Here is a 17,289-nt window from a genome sequence, read left to right as displayed (position 1 = left end):
TGGTAAAACATTAGTGAAATAGCCTTTCTTGTTTATCAGTTCATTTTTTTAAAAAACCTAGCAGCATGGCTTAATGCCATCTCTGTCAGTGTCTTTCTCTATCTGTTTATTGCTGATTTGACAGTCTCTGGTCCTCCTTTGCTGTTAATGTGTGTGTCCTTTGTTTGTGCTGGTGGGTTTTGCTACATTTGGATGTGAGAAAAAAGCCTGTCTTTGCCATACTGGTCTAATTAGCCTTCTGGGTGAGCATATACATTAAATAGACCTTCTAAGCCATGAAAGAAGAGAGCTCACAACGTAGATTTTCTTCCTGTACTGTGGTTTCGTCTGTTTTATTTCCTTCACGAATTGATGGCCGAAAGCTTGTCCGGAATGCTTCATTTGGAGGATACAATGAACTTTCTCCTTCGTTGCCAGGTTTGTTTGTTCAGTTTTACATTCTTTTCTTAATTACTTGCAGTTTTCATTAAAATAAAGTAGACATTTTAACATCTTAAAACTGCTTTAGTTTAAACAAAATTCTATATGAAAGGTTAGGTTTTAATAACTGCCACAGTCTCTTAAGCTCAGACTAGAGAACTAATGATTCAGTAAAGTATGACTCTTCAGTGCTTATAGTGTTTTAATTATAGAAATAAGTAGTATGACCCTTTGATAAAATTAAAGCCTTTTCTGGACTGGAGATAATTGTAAAATTCTATAAATTAATTACTCTGGGATTTTTGCAAATGAAGCCCAGATATTTGATGTTGATATTCATTTGGCTGTTTTCTGCAGAATAGTAACTATATTAAAATCGATGTTTAGTTTAAGCTTTAATAGCTCAAGTCCTGCCTAAAGTGAAGTTTTCTGATTAAGTATAATTTTCAAAATGTCTTACTACTTATCGTTAGATGTGTTTATGTATGATTAGTTTTTGCTAAAAAAGTTATGTTATTTTTTAAGTACTATTAAATAAAATTAGGTATTTGACAGCTATGTTATAGGCATTTAGTAATTGGTCAATGAGAGGTAGATATAAATTGATCTTTTATTGTTTGAAAAGATTTATCGTAACAAATATTTGGACATATTTTAAAATATAAACAATCTTCAAAATTTTAGACTGCTACATAATTATATCTACTCTTATTTTAAGGCTACATTTTTCTTTTTAAATAAAAGTAGTCTTTTAATACTCATGGCAAAGAAATATCAACTGAAACTGGTGCTTGCTTTTAACCATTTACATATTTTTCTGACACTTATGTTTTGTTAAATTTTAATTATATTTTCTATTTTCACACTAACCTTTATTCTGGGCTTTTTGTGAATATTCATACTGATGATGTGTGCATTGTTTTGTGATAATGAAACATCTTATAGAAGAAGGTGTTAAATTTTTTTTAAGTTCATTGACTTCATTTTCTTTTTTAACTGTGTTTCTGAGAAGAATTGGAAACCATAGTCGTGAATGGTTGCCTAAGTGGTATAAGCTTTAAAAAGCATTCAAATCCATATTTAGTCTTTTTAGTGTAGCATGGTTACGATTATGCTTCTTTCTTTTGTTCTCAAAATGGTATAAATTTTAGTATTTGTCTTTTTTCAGGAGTGGCTTTTAAAATACAATATCCTGAAATTTTTAAATATTGTTAAATATTGCTTTTAAATATTGCTTTTACAATGTGACTTGCATTTCTGTATTTGTCTGTCTCCTTCTTTTTTGTAAACCAGCAAGCTCACTAGCATGTTTGCTGATCTTCATGCCTGAGTCTACTGAATAATAAACAATAATCATATAACCCAAATAAAAAATAGAGAACTTTACTTCTTAAAAGTTTTATATTTACTTAATTAGGTAAGGCAGAATTGTCAGTTTATCTTGTCAAAGAATACATTGATCAGTTTGGGAAAGTAAATGGTTAGCTTTGTTTTCTAATTCTTGAAATAGAGAAAATCATATTTGCAGAGATGTTTCCGTATTCTAATTAATATAACCAATTGTATTACAACCAGGCATGATCAAAAGCTCTTTAAATATGTTTAATTGTATCAGCTAAGAAGTAGGATGGAATTAAGTACTCGAAGTGGCTTTTCATGTATTTTTTTAAGGTAAAAGTAAAAGATAAATTTCTTCTTAGTCATTTCACTGAACCAAAAAAAATTTTTTAGGTGCATTTGTTTTTATCTAACATCATTAGAGTAGGAGAGGTTCTACATTAGTGATATTTAAAGGTAACTTTGTCTGCTTTAAGCACAATACTTTTTTTTCCTTAGGAATTTTTTTTTTTTTTAGTCACTTCTACCTTAAGAAATATATTGGTATGGGCTTTTTTCTTTATCATGGGCTATAATATAGAAATAGTGCCCCCTGCCAAAGTAGTCATAGTGATAGCATAGTACAATATATATATATATATTTTTTCCTCAGTTTATGTTTATTATCTGAATCTGCTGAGGGATGGAGTGGAGGGTGGATCTTAAGGGATATTGACAATTTCCCATTTCTTGATTTGGGTGGTGGTTATGCAGATGTTAACTGTATATATTAAATTACACATTTAGGTTGTATGCACTTTTCTGAAGATGTGCTGTGTTTCACATATATAAAAACCTTACAAGAAAAAGTGGAGTCCATTTTTATTTTTAGATCAATTTATCAAATTTTTGTATTTGAAAGGAGGCATAAGGATTAGACCCTACTTTTGAGGAACTCACAGTCAAGTATGGAACATTTACATGAAAACAAATAATTGAAGTATATTGTAATAAAGTAGTACAAATATGTATAAAGTGTTATGTGTCTCAGAGAATGGGATGGCTAACTATGCCTACAAATCAAAGCAAGGCCTCCCAGAAGATGTGGCCTTGGGTCTTGAGAGGCACATTGGCATTCTAGAAAGCACATGAATTTCAAAGTCAGACCTAAGTTTTAATCAGCTCTGATACTGTCATTTATTGACATTAGTCAAGTTACATAATGTCTGTGAGCCCCAATTTTTTCAATTATATAAAATATAGTTAATATTTGGGTTTTTTGTGGCATTGTTTTAAAGATTAGAAAATAAATAAAGCATCTAGCATAGTATCTTATGATAGGTGTTCCTACAAATGGAATTGGTTGCTTTATTGCTCTTTTCATTAACATTATTGGTAATTATCACTATAATTATCATCACTGTTGATGAATGAATTAGAATTAGCCAGGCATAGAATAGATTAAAAGGATATAGACTGAGAAAGAATATCAAAGCAGGACAGGTCTAATAAACTGAAAGAATAGAAAAAGATATCTGAATTTTTATTTACTTTTTATTGAAGCATTACTTACACATAGTTAAGTGCACAGGTTTTCGAATTGACATATAGAAATGTCAATTCCTCTTTCAACAAAGGCAAACCACTGTTCCAACCTCTTACACCATAGATTAGGTCTGCAAGTTCCTGAATTTTAAATAAATGGAATCATTCAGTATGTGCTCATTTTGATGGGGAGATGTGGCTTCTTTCACTTAATGCTATGTTGATTTGTGTAGTATTAATTGGTGATGTTCCATTGCTCTGTAACATTTCATTGTGTAAATATACTACAATATGTTAATTTATTCTCCCATTAATAGCCTTTAAAATTGGCTGCACATTTGGGCTATTATGGATAAAGCTGCTATAAACATTTCTTGTATCTGTCATTTCTGTTGAGTATGTCTAGAATCAGAATTGCTGTGTGTTTGCATATGCGTACATTCAGCTTTAGTAGATACTATCAAATAGTTTTACAAAGTGGTTATGCCTCTTTATACTCCCTCCAGTAGTAAATAGAGTTCCAGTTACTCCACATTCTCACTTGTAATTGGATGGTGTTAGTCCTTTTAATTTATCCATTTTGATGGGGATGTAGGTTTGAATCTCATTGTGGTAGTGGGGAGGATAGTAGGAAAAGAATTTACTAACCAATCACTAACAAGCAAACTTGGTGAAAAGTCATGGTCTGAAACTATTCTGCATTATTAATGGTGAATAATGTGTTGTAGGCTTCAGGATTTTGTCTATAAGTATCACATTTTTAAAATAAAGGAGTAATTTTAAAGTAATTTTGAATCTCCATTCATGACTGAAAATAAAAGCTTAAGAAATATTTTGGCAGAGCCCTTTGGCTTCTAATAAATGTACTTTCATAACTGACTTTAAGATAAAGATTATTTCGCGGAAACCACATTTATCCAGTCTAAAGAAAGAGTCCCTAGTGTGACACTTTTTGCTTTGCTTACCTTAGAATTACCCTTGAAAATTTAGTATACAATATGGCAATGTTTTCTTTTTAAGGTTTTGGAACATTTTTTGTATTCTTTGCATTTTATGCTGGTAATCTACTTATTTGTCCTTAGTTGAAATTCAAAAGTATTTGACCAGACTTAGAAAGCATTTTGCTCTATCCCTCTATAATTTTAAATAATTTCAAAGTCATTAGGGCCAGAAAATAATGATTTGATTTGCAAGTTTGAGGTATAGAGAATCTTTTAAAAACATGATTCATTTATTGAGTTTGACAGATAATACACAATTTAATTTTATGAATGTTCTTTTCCAACACTTGAAACTTTCTACAAGACATTTGCATGTTTAAAAAAAGCCTACTCAAATTTACAGCTCCTTTTGTTTTAATTTACTGTTCTGTTTTTAAAATAATATGTGAATGTAGACATAGTAGTGTTTTTCTTAATTTAATAAGTGGATTTCTTACTCTAATAAATTGGTTTAGATTCAGCCGAAACAAAGACTTAACTTGAGAAATTGAAGTAGAAGTGTGTTTTTGTGAGAAAAAAAGAAGGTATCACTTTATTTACAGTATATACTTTTAGAAAAATCTTTGTTCTTTTGTACATATATTTACAAGATCTTTGAAGTAATTTATATTATAGTTTATTAGTATTGAGAATTACTACAAAACGTTTATTACTCTGAATACATATTTTAGATTATTTTTTAGTACTAAAGTCTATATTTTGTAATTTTATTAAATTTGTTGAAGTGACATTGGTTAATAAAATTATATAGATTTCAATTCTATATAATTTTTATAGAATTGTACAATTCTATAACACATCACCTGTATATTGCATTGCGTGTTCACCATCCAAAATAAAATCTCTTCCTTTCACCATATATTTGACCCCTTTTATCCTTTCCTACCCCCTCCCCTTATCCTCCTTACCCTCTGGTAGTCATCATACTATTGTCTATGTTTGTGAGTTTTTGTTTGTTGCTTTCAATTTTATATCCCATATATGAATGAGATCATGTGGTTCTTGACTTTTTCCATTTGATATTTTCACTAGCATGATAGTCTCAAGATCCATCTATGTTGTCAAAAATGACTATATTTCATCTTTTGTTATGACTGAGTAGTATTCCATTTTATATATGTACCACATGCTTTTTATCCAGTAATCTATTGAAGGGCACTTTGGTTGTTGCCATGTCTTGGCTACTGTGAATAATGCTGCAGTGAACCTAGGGGTATATATATCTTTACGGATAAATGTTTTCAAATTGTTCTGGAAGATACCCAGAAGGGAAGTTGTTGGGTCATATGGTAACACTATTTTAATTTTTTGAGAAACCTCTATACTGTTTTTTATAGTGGTTATACCCATTTACATTTCCACCAGCAGTACATGAGGGTTCCTTTTTCTTCACTTGTTAAATATTATTATATTTCTCATTGATCATAACCATTCTAACAGGTGTGAGGTAGTATCTCATTGTGGTTTTGATCTGCATTTCCCTAATAGCTAGTGAAGTTGAGCATATTTTCATATATCTGTTGGCCATTTAAATGTCTTTTTGGGAGAAGTGTCTGTTCAGGTCACCTGCCCACTTCTTAACTGGACCATTTGTTTTTTTGTTGTTGAGTTATATGTGTTCTTTATATATTGTAGACATTGACCGCTTAATGGAGGTATTGTTTGTACCTTCCATTTGATCAGTTGCCTTTTTGTTTTGTTGATGGTTTCTTTTGCTGTGCAGAAGCTTTATTAAGTCCTCTCTTGACACCAATGTCTATAGGTGCCTATATTTTCTTCTGTGTATTTTATTGTTTCAGATCTTATTTTAGATTTTTATATTGAATTCTGTAACTTTGTTTTACACTAAAGCTTCAAATTCTGGTAAGTTTTCATTTAAAAATTACATGTTGCATTTATCAAACAGTTTTTTTGTTTTTTTTGTTTTTTTTAAACCCCTAGTATTGGGATTGAGTGATTCTTTTCCTGACAAGAAAAAGAAAAAAATTTTATATTACAGAAAAAAATTCAATAAACTCTCTGGATTAGGAAAGTGGAATGATTTATTTTTAGCTACTATAAACCAAATACAGAATAAATGGTGTCATTGATATGCTAGAAATTATTTTTAATGCTTCAAGCACTGATACTACTGGTAGTTTTTTAAGTGCTGCTTTATGAATATTTGTATATATTTTATACTCAAAACAAATAATTTTAAGGGAGAGTTAATATTAATTGCCCTCAAAAGTAGAAAAACTTTATTAAAATGAGTGCTGTCCCTGCCTGCCACATAAATCACAGTATTAACATTTCTCTAATTGTACCCTTAAAACATTAATTTGTTAACTGCTTTTGGCACAGTACTATATTACTACGTTACAGAATTGCGATGACGCGTGCATGTTTATCCCACTGTACTCATGTACTTTAGATTCATTCCTTTAGAATTTATATAGCAATAGTCAATGACAATGATAATATTAAGAGTCAACATTAGTTAGATTTACACTATGGTGTCGCATACTATGCTAGGCGCTTTGTATGCATTTTAATTTAATTCTCACAAGAAGAACCTTATTAGATTTTTTAAGTCTTTCTCAATCCAGATTTATTTCCCTAGTCTTTTTTTATCACCAATTCTGGAATTGTTTTCCAGTTTGGCAGGAGGTGTGAAAAGTATTCTGGGTTGGTTCTATCAGTTAGGATTCTTTGTTAGAAAACATTGAAGTAAAACCTCCATGAGGCCTGACTTCATGCAAAAGTGTTCTAGAAGTAGAGAAAAGGGGTTCAGGGAAAGACTTCATTGCCTCTGTAAGTCTTAACTTATTCTAAAGAATTATTATATTAAAGATAACCCCTTAGAAGTGTTTAAACTTATGACAATTTAAAATTATGTTCAATCTAGATTTCTCGTACTGATATACAACAAATATAGTGTGTATTTGAAATCAAATGACATATGCATTCATTTTGAATGCTTATATATACTTTTTAATGCCTACATGTGCTCAAAAATAGTAATACTGACATTAACGATGTTTTTAAAGGTTTTGAAAGAGGAAAAGAAGACATTTCTCAAACTAAAGATGAATCTTCGCTTTCTATGTCAAAGAGCAAGGTAAGCATATTGTTGTCCTCAAATATATGATTATGACATTTTTCTAATATTTAAGATAAGGGAACTAACACCGACCGAAATTCTATCAGATTTTTGAGATGTTTTTATGTTCGTATATCTAACTCATGTGGTATGTAAAAATTCTATCAGATTTTTGAGATGTTTTTATGTTCGTATATCTAACCCATGTGGTATGAAAAAAGGAAAGTTCCACTGGGGCTGATTCAGGCACTGTTGTTTACTTGGAAATATAGCCTATTGGTAACAAGTGTCCTCTCTATAGAGTTATATTGTTTCTGGTGTGGCTGCTACAGCAGTACTGAGTTCCATTCAGAGAAATCTTCAAGGTTCATGGCTTTTAAAAAATTCTTAAGTGTTTTGAGTTCATTTGAATCCCAATCAAAAAATATATATTTTACCAGTTAAAGGTCAAAGATCTCTCACAGTAATAGCCTGCAATTGAAAGACATTTTCTTAGAATAAGACATATTTCCCTAAATTAGTAATTCTCAAACTGAGATACTAATGCATATTTTTAGGTCTGTTGAGAATTTTTTTAGAGTACCTATATGAGAAACAAATTTGAGGAACACTGTATGATACACTGGTTTTACTATGGGTTTGTAATTCACTAGATTTCCATAATTTGTCAAGGTATTTGACTTTTGACTGTTACTTCTGGTCAGATTTAATAGCAGGAGAAACTTTTATGTTTATGGAATCAAACAGTGACTTGGTAAGGAAACCCATTTCTTAAGCTAGTAAATTCTCTGCTATTCTCAGCAATAGGCTTTGCTTTTAAGACTCTAAATTTTTTTTTGAGACGATTCAATGGTAAATGTTTTAATGTATAATTTCACACAAATTTCATTTGCACTTTTCAAGTATTCATTACATAAAAGTCTATCTAGCATATGTGTAAAAGTACTTAGCATGAAAGTTTAATAGTACTTTGTATGTACATAACATGTGCATGTGAAATGCCTTGATCATTTTATATAAGATATGTAATCAAAGAAAATTAAAGAGAAAATAATGATTGTGGGTCTGTTCTGGCTAGAAATACAATGAAATTTATGGAATTTAAAAAACCTATTTTCAAGCAGTTAACACCAGAATTGATGAATGCATGGCGTAATGGTTTACTTACTCTGAAGCCAAACCCTTAAACCCCAGAGTTACGTACCTCAGCCACCTTTAAGTAGTCTTTAAAGGAAGTGGGATGTGCAGCAGGGAGCCTGAAAAGAAAGTTTACATGCCTCAGTGAAGCAGTATGCATTAATGAAAAAAACAAGCATTGTTTTTAGAACTGTGCTTTGAGTACAGTAGCACCTAGTTGTACATGACTTTTTAAATTTAAATGAATTAAGATGAAATAAAATTAGAAATTCAGGTACTCAGTTACACTAGCCACATCTCAAGTGCTCAGTAGCCACATATAGTGGCTATCACATTGGACTACTCAGACTTAGAACATTTCTGTCATTTAGAAGTTCTACTGGACAACAATGTTTTAGTCAAAAAAAAAGTGTTTGAATCTTGACCCTCATACATTACTTGTGACTTCTTAGGTGCTAATTACAATGATATTAATAGCTACTTTGTATTAAGAGCTTGCTATGTGTCACTTTAACTCTCACAACAGTACTGTGTCTCTTTAACTCTCACAACAGTACTAGAAGACAGATATTATTGTCCCCATTTTATAACTGAACAAACTGAAGCTTAGAGAAATTAACTCTCCAAGGTTCAAAGTAGTAGAGCTAGAATTCAGAGCAGCTTCAGTTTTTTTTTTAACTGCACACAGGAGATAAGATCTGCCTCCCACATTGTGAGGCTGCAAGTGCCTGACAATACCTGGTTAATAATGAGTATTAAGAATTCATTTTCTTCCTTTGAATAAGGAATTATAGTGAAGAAGTGGGATTCTTAACATGGTTATTATTTGGTATAAGTAAAATTGTACTCATCTTGCTGTTTTCCAAGAGCTGAAACTGATTTTATCTTAACTTAGATTTATTCTTGTTTTGTTCTGTTAGCTTAAGAAATGACTAGTTACTAGTTGGCTCTTAAATATTTTAACATATAACCCCCTCTATTGTTTTTCAGAGCAGTCCTAAAATTTACACATTTATCATTAAACCTCATTCTCATGGAATTCTGAAGATTTTATTCTTTCCGAAGTAACTTTGAGAAACAAAATTTTGATATTCCTTCTATAATTGATCTACATAGCTAGACTATCAAATAATTTTAACCTTTTAAAAACTTGATGTAAAAAGTATCAATACTGTCATTTTGGTCATAGGATTTGGGGTTAAATGTTATTTCTTAATATACATAATTGAGACCAGTAAGCACAATAGAATGCACCCTCTTTACCACCCCCCTCCCAACCTTTCAAAAATAAATGCAGTTCCTATTTCTCACATCTCCTGTAAATGAGTAAATTGGATAAGTCAGTTAATCAAACTATCTCATCTTCTTGTTAGAATTTTTAATGAATTTTTTATTATCCATCTCAGTAAAAGAAAATGCAGCATTAGTAATGTATCTAATAGGATAAAAGAATCCTTTTACAGGGATAAGGAGTTTCTGAGCCCAGATTTGACTTGATTTTCCAGCCATCAATCTGCTTGCCTGTAGGTTTGCTAAGTTGTCTGTCATTTGCTGTAAAAAAGATATTTGCCAGGTATTTAAAGAAACCTTTCCAAATCAAAATGTATGATATGCTCATGGAACCTTATCGTTATTATTGTTATTTCTTATATCTGCTGTATTTTATAGTTTTCAAAGCATGTCAAAAATATCGTTAATTTTAATGTTCCGTTTATCTACAAATCTGGTTTTTAACAGCACTTTAATTCTAAAGGTTAGTCACAAACCTGAAACACGATGTATATTAAGTACTGCATCGAACATACCATGCACACTACTTCATTTAACCCTCAAAGCAACCCTATGAGTTAGTATGAGTATCCTCATTTTACAAATGAGGAAGCTAGGACGGACTGAAAGAGATTGAATACTTACTAGAGTTGCACAAACCGTAAGGAGACAATAGTGTATAACATGCTGAGCAATATAAGGCTATTTAGCTAAGAGATTAGCAGTATTATACATTAAATCCTGTGGTCATCATTAAGATAGTGGTCACTAAGGTTATAAAAGAAGGAAAACTTAGTGAAATATTTCCAACAAAAATAGTTTATGATTTTTGGTATTTAGAAGTTAACTTGCTGATTCAGAAAATTTAGGTAGTAATGTATTAAAAAGACTGTAGAACTTGGTTACTGGATCATTTTTTTCAGTACTAGCTACCCAACATGGCAAGAATTTCTTAAAGTATATGTGCACTAATTTATTAAGCTTCTGGTCTGCTGTTTCCTTATATCCTGGAATCTTTTAGGAATTACCAAGCCAGATCTTGTCATGTCAGAGAAACAGATTTTGTTGTTCATGAAGATGAGTCTTAAATTTGAGTCTGAGATTCTGTATGAATAGTTTTAAAAGGTGACAAATCGATATATTGAGATGGCAAGAGCATGAGATGGAATTAGCTAGACCAGGTATAAATCCCAGCTCATCTACTTAACTAGCTTTGTGACTTTGGAAAGTTATTTAATCTGTTGGCCTTAATTTTCTCATTAGCAAAAGGGTTGTCTGTCTCATAGGGTTGCTTTGAGGATTAAATGAGGTAGTGCACATAAAGTGTTTAGCATTGTACTTGGTGAAGAGTAAACAGCCATTAATTTTCATTAACTTTTAAGCTAATACTCTTAGTATTTTTCATTGAATAGTATTTAAAGAGTATATTATAATACAAATTTTCCTATTAAGCTGTGAGAAATAGAAACTGTCATATTCTTATGACAGTAGCTATGACATCATTGGGTTCCCACGGGCAAGAGGAAGAGAAATTGGTTTGAGAAATCTGGCTTGAGAAATTTCGTGAAATTATTTTGGTATCACAATATTTACCAGTGTCATAAAAGTAAGCAATGTAATGCTTCAAGTCCAGTTCTCAAAGGAGTAACTTTAAAAATTTTTAATTAAGTTAATTCCCACCTTTTGCATTGAGCACAATTTGCCATTTCCTTCTATTATAGCCAGTTATTACTATCACCGTGATAACCCATATTTTTTACCAAGTAGCAGGGGCATTATTAAGAGAGATGAGAAAAATGAGGTGTAAATGCTAGTTTTATTTTCATTTTATTAATTCATCAGATATTTATTGAGCCCTTTCTTTTCTCCAGGTGATAACTGGGTATCATTGGTAAATGAGCATGGCCCCTGCACTCATGGATCTTAAAACTGAGTGAAAGAGTTTATACCCAGAGTTTTTTTTTATCCTTGATCACATGTAATAATATTATATAGATCTGGCCATTCATCATTTGAAAGTCACCATATGGATCAAGCCCCACATACTTTCTTGGCACTAGCAGTAATACTAAGAACTTTGCCTTCTTTTGTGTCTAACAGTAGGTAACAAGGAAAATCATAGGACATTGAAGGAGCATGTTTAAGTTTATTGTTTTAGGATTTGTAGAAACAGCTTTTAGTTTTATGCTTCCACTCTGGTAAAAGAATGTAGTCTCCTTAAAAGAGTGCTAGATTGAGAGACCCAGGTTCTGGTCCTTGCTATGTTATTGATTGTTAGATTAGAAAATCAGCTTCTCTAGCTTCTCTTTCACGATTTGTAAAATGGAGATAAAACTACTTGTTATGCATACTTTTCAAGGTTCTTATGAAGATCAAATGAAAATATTAAGTACAAACAGTCTGGAAACAAGTTTAAAACCTTAATAATAATTTAAGGGCACTGACTGGATAGGTAAAATGTAGATGCTAGGAATATTGGTTTTTAAACTCCACACAAATTAGATATGGTGTTTTAGTACTAGTTTCTGAATACGTTTATATTTCTTGCCATTCGAGGAGTAGCAGTAAACAAGGCAGTGTGTGCAGCAGCCTGCTAGAATGCACATGGTTTGGGTTTCATTTTTTTTGGTTTTTTTTTTTTCCAGAATATTTCAATTGTTAAAAAATTATATTGCTTTGGATACTTTTGTTCGAAGAATAAGTAATTGTATGTTTCTTAGAAATACTCTGGAAAACAGAATGCAAAAATTTCCAAATGGTCTTATTTTACCTCACATTGTAGATTAATTTAATCATTAGCTTTTATTTCTGTGGTTTTGTGGGTTTAACGTGGATTGGCTTTTAGACACAAATACTATACTACATAGAAAATTGGTATTTGAAAATCAACATTTTGCTAAACCACAGTATTAAATGGGAAGTATAGCATTAACATTATTTTTTATATTCCATATATATTGGATAACTGAATGTTTTAATTATTATTTCTTTTTGTTCATTTCTATGTGATTTCAGTCTGAATCTAAACTTTATAATGGCTCGGAGAAGGATAGTTCAGCTTCAAGCAAGCTCACCAAAAAAGAATCTCTCAAGGTTAGTTCCCATAGTCATTTTATAAATAACATTATGCTTTGAGTGTGCTTTTGAAAGTAGGCGAATAAAGAAATAAATATCTTTATCTTATTTTCTTCCTAAAAAGAAGAAAAAAATAGCCAGACAGGCACAATAAAAAATCTTAATATTTGTATGGTATTCTGGAGCCAACTGAAAAGGCAACTTAATGACTATCCCAGAGCTCCTTGGGCTGAGGACTAGGTATCTCTGCAGAATTGTACTCCAGTCAGGCACATCACTGTGTTGTGGAACACCTGATATTCTAGTTTACTGCTAGGTCGTGGGTGAATTTGTTCTCTGGGCAGATATACAGCAAGTCCTCACTTAACATCATCAGTAGGTTCTTGGAACTGCGGTGAAACAACATATAAAGAAAACAGTTTTACCCTAGGCTAATTGATATATACAAGAGTTCCTACAGCATCTCATCAACATTACAATGAAACGATGTTGAACAAAGTGACATTATTAGAGGACCTGCTGTATTTCGTTTGACCTATATAATGTTTTTTAAAATTTGAGCCAACAATTACAAGTCTAGATTTCCAGCTTGTTTTAAGAAATATACAGTATTGGGCCTGCCTTCCAGATTAGCTACAGATCCTGGAGCCTGAGAAATACATGCTTATTAGGCTGTGTATTCTCTGTGATCCCTGTGGAGTCTCTCTTACCCCCACTTTCCCATTTGATCTTGTATGCATTTGTAATCTCATATCAAATCTACTGTTAATTCAGTGAATTTATTATGCATAATAAAGACTAAAAGTAAAGTTTTTTGGCTATAGATTATTAAAATTTTGTTACTTGTCTGTAGTCACCATTCAGTGCAACTAAGATTTTGTTATAGTTAAAAAAATGTATCACTGATAGGTTATCACCACTCTTCTCTCATCAATACAACAACAAAACAATAATAAGATTACATTGATTCAGTGCTACTTTACCTGATTATCTTAGAAGTGACTTATGGAGGTAAAACTTTGATATTTTGAATGAATTAATTTCATTGTTGTGGTTTCTTAATTATTTATATCTTACATATTAGTATCAGGAAAGAGCAAAATTGTGGGTCGCAAACAATTGCAGCATTGTTTGTAATATGAAAAAAACTGATAATAGAGGAGATTTCCATATTCCAGTAAGAGAATATATTAAGAAAAATTACAGAAGCAGTATAGCATAGTGTTTAAGAGCATGTCTTTTAGAGCCGGTCTGCCTCTGTTTGAATCCTACCTGCATTACTTACTAGCTGTATAATCCTGGACAAGTTATTCTCTGTGCCTCAGTTTTCTCATCTGTAAATAAGGATACTAATAGTCCTACTTCTCAAGGTTATTGTGAAGATTAAATAAGATGATACATGTGAAGTGCTTAGAACTATGAATGCCACACAGAATGTATTCAATAAATGTTAGAGCTCTTATTCATACTAGTAATTTTGTGTATCAATTTAAAGAATGAGATAGGCATGGAAATTCTCCAGAAATATTGAATGGGAGAATATTTTTTAATGTGTTTGAAAAATCTAAAACTAACACAAAAGCTATATACTTCTATAGATTATATACATAGAAAAGGCCTAAAAGGGTAGTGTTTTCAAGAAAGTAAACAGTAGTCAGTTCTGGGAATTGCAGTAGGACAGGGTATAATGAAGATGGCCTTTAGCTTTATTTGTGGTGTTTGAAATTTTTACCATGAGACTGCATTCATATATTGTGTAATTTTAAAAAGGTAGAATTCTTTAAAAAGATACAGAGAACTGGATTAGTGATCACAAAAACTAGATTCCAACCTTCTCTAAAAATTTCTACCAGCTCTAAAAGGAAAACATAGTTATTTTATCCTAAGACGCTAGAATTCTAAAAGAGGTTTAGAATTTTATACTCTACATTCTATAGACCTAAAAAAATATTGAAAAGAAATTGCCCATTTTAATATTTTTTAAATTTTTCTATTATTTCTGTAAAATAGGTACAAAAGAAAAATTACCGAGAGGAGAAGAAAAGAGCCACAAAGGAGCTGCTCAGCACCATCACAGACCCTTCTGTTATTGTCATGGCTGATTGGTTGAAGGTCAGTTTGTTTTGAATCTTGAATTCACATTGCTGGATGTTTGCCTACTGGAATAGAAAAGCTCAGATTGCACTAAAGCCTACAAGATGAAAACAACTAGTAGGATGATTGTTTTTCACTGACAAACTATTAATTGTATCCCAGACGTTCTGTATTCCAGTCTTAATGGGGAGAAGGAGTCTTAATGTTGTCTTTCTTGACAACGACATCAAATATGTATAGCAGTTTTTTTAAAGGCTTTTTGATTTATGTGATGTTCCCTAGTCTGAATCAATATGCTGTAAAGAAATATTTTGCTTGTTATTCAAATTATTATTATTGTAGACTTGGTATGTGCATTATTGGGAAGAGATGAGACAAAGTTAATACAGGTTAGCATTTGAAAAGGATTAATTTTCAGAGAAACATACACATTGCTGTTTTCATACCTTATTCTTTTAGCCTCTGTTTATTTCCATGTATTTTTATTTCCTATTCTATCATCCCAGTCACGCTATCCTCTTTCTCATTCTTATCTGGGTAGTAATCTTTCAGACTGATGCTAACTTTAAGAATGATTTTGTAAGATTGTGACCTCCAGGAAGTTTTAGTACCTGGCATTGACCTAAAAATCACCCCAACCTTGAAAACTTTCCAGTTTCCCAAAGAGTTGGTACAACCTCCAACCTAACATCTTTATGGGATCTGTCATGGCAGTTCTTACTAATGTGGGAGGCTAGTGATCGTTTCCCTAGTAGTTCTAGTAATGCTAGGGTCTTCTTCAGTGTCGTGCTGAAAACAGCTTCTGAGTAATTTTAGCTCTACTTAGAAGTCTTTAAGCTCCAGATCTCACCTGGGTTTTGAAGGGCTACACCTACTTTTGTCTTTTGACATTGGATTTTCTCAACCAACTCCCCAAAAGTCCCCAACATGTCACCAGGCTAACTTTCTAAATCTTACCTTCATTCTGATAATTTGCCACTCATGTTCTACTTTCACGTCTCCAAGATCCAGAATGTTTTCTCAGGATAACTCCCTTCTTTCCATCTCTTTCACACATACTTTTTCTTAAAGGTTTTCTCTTTTCTTCATGTCTAGCTCCAAATTCCCCCTTTCTAAAGTTTTCTTGTTTAGTGTTACTATGGTATGCCTATTTGAGGGGCTAGGGATCCCCAGTGTTATTTTATAATTCATATAAGTGCATTAAGAGAAGAGTAAATAAAAATGAGGATAATTCCTAGTTATTAATTTCAGTATTAGCATCCTTTTCGTATTGTGAATTCAATGACTTGCATAGAAACACTTTTAATGGATCACATATAAAATAGAATAGGAAAAACTAGTTATAGACTTATTTTTGACATAGCATTAAACCTTAGGATGAACAACAGTTTATGAGACTAGAGAGATTTGTGTAACTTGAGTGTTAAAATTTCCCCAAGAAATTTATATGGCATACTTTATGTAATTACTAGGAATAAAGTAATTTAGAGAAGGTAATTTTAGGGACTAGAAGGAGGTTCTTCTCTCTTTCAACCACTCACCAAATATTTAAGGAATGGCTAGTGTGTGCTAGCAGTGTTTTCAGAACTCTTGATGTAACGGTGAGGGGGGAAATCTTAAAACATAGAATAATCTTACACTCACACAAATAAAATTATAGCCGTGATAGATGCTAAGAGGAGGAGAATCTCAGTACTAGGAAAGCATATTTTAATAGCTCCTAACCTGGCCCAGAAGATTAGGAAAACCATTCTGCTTAGTAGTTTTTTCAAACTGTAGACCCAGTCTCCTACTAGAATTTAAGTTCTTCAGAAGCAAGGAGTCATGCTGTTTTTATGTTTATTAACAGTACTTGTCATTTTGTAGCTTAAAAGTAAAAAAACCTATTCAGTCTAACATGTACATTTTCTGAGAATTGTAGATTAAAACATCCTCTTTGCCATTATTCAGTTTGCATCTTGTGGAGCAGGAGGAGAAAAACAGTTTTATTTCTTAAACTTATCTTCCTGTAGATTCGTGGTACTCTAAAGAGCTGGACCAAGCTGTGGTGTGTGTTGAAACCTGGGGTGCTACTGATCTATAAAACCCAAAAAAATGGTCAATGGGTAGGAACAGTTCTTCTGAATGCCTGTGAAATCATTGAGCGTCCATCAAAAAAAGATGGCTTTTGTTTTAAACTTTTTCATCCTTTGGAGCAGTCTATTTGGGCAGTGAAGGTAAGTAAGCACTTGTTGTATAGGTAAAAGGTAAAATGACAATCTCTGAGTAGAACTGAAATAAATCAATTAAACTGATGATCACTGTTCTCTGGTAGGACTTATAAATTTGTTTCTGTTTTCAAGTACATTA

At 31.8% G+C, this 17,289-nt stretch overlaps 1 protein-coding gene across 9 annotated transcripts in view; it reads left to right on the top strand.

Moving 5' to 3' along the window:
• OSBPL8 (oxysterol binding protein like 8) overlaps window positions 1–17,289 on the top strand; it is a 146,241-nt gene that overhangs the window by 87,490 nt on the left and 41,462 nt on the right. For all 9 annotated transcript variants that reach the window (XM_039838885.1, XM_039838883.1, XM_039838889.1 and 6 more), the window contains 4 exons: window positions 7,313–7,383; window positions 12,787–12,864; window positions 14,857–14,958; window positions 16,953–17,156. In XM_039838885.1, the coding sequence (XP_039694819.1) occupies window positions 7,313–7,383; window positions 12,787–12,864; window positions 14,857–14,958; window positions 16,953–17,156 (455 nt within the window). The remainder of the gene's footprint in view (window positions 1–7,312; window positions 7,384–12,786; window positions 12,865–14,856; window positions 14,959–16,952; window positions 17,157–17,289) is intronic.

The sequence above is a fragment of the Pteropus medius genome, unplaced genomic scaffold, assembly GCF_902729225.1.
Source record: "Pteropus medius unplaced genomic scaffold, Ma_sr-lr_union100, whole genome shotgun sequence".
Classification (NCBI taxonomy): Eukaryota; Metazoa; Chordata; class Mammalia; order Chiroptera; family Pteropodidae; genus Pteropus; species Pteropus medius.
This window is presented reverse-complemented; position numbering and strand designations above follow the sequence as displayed.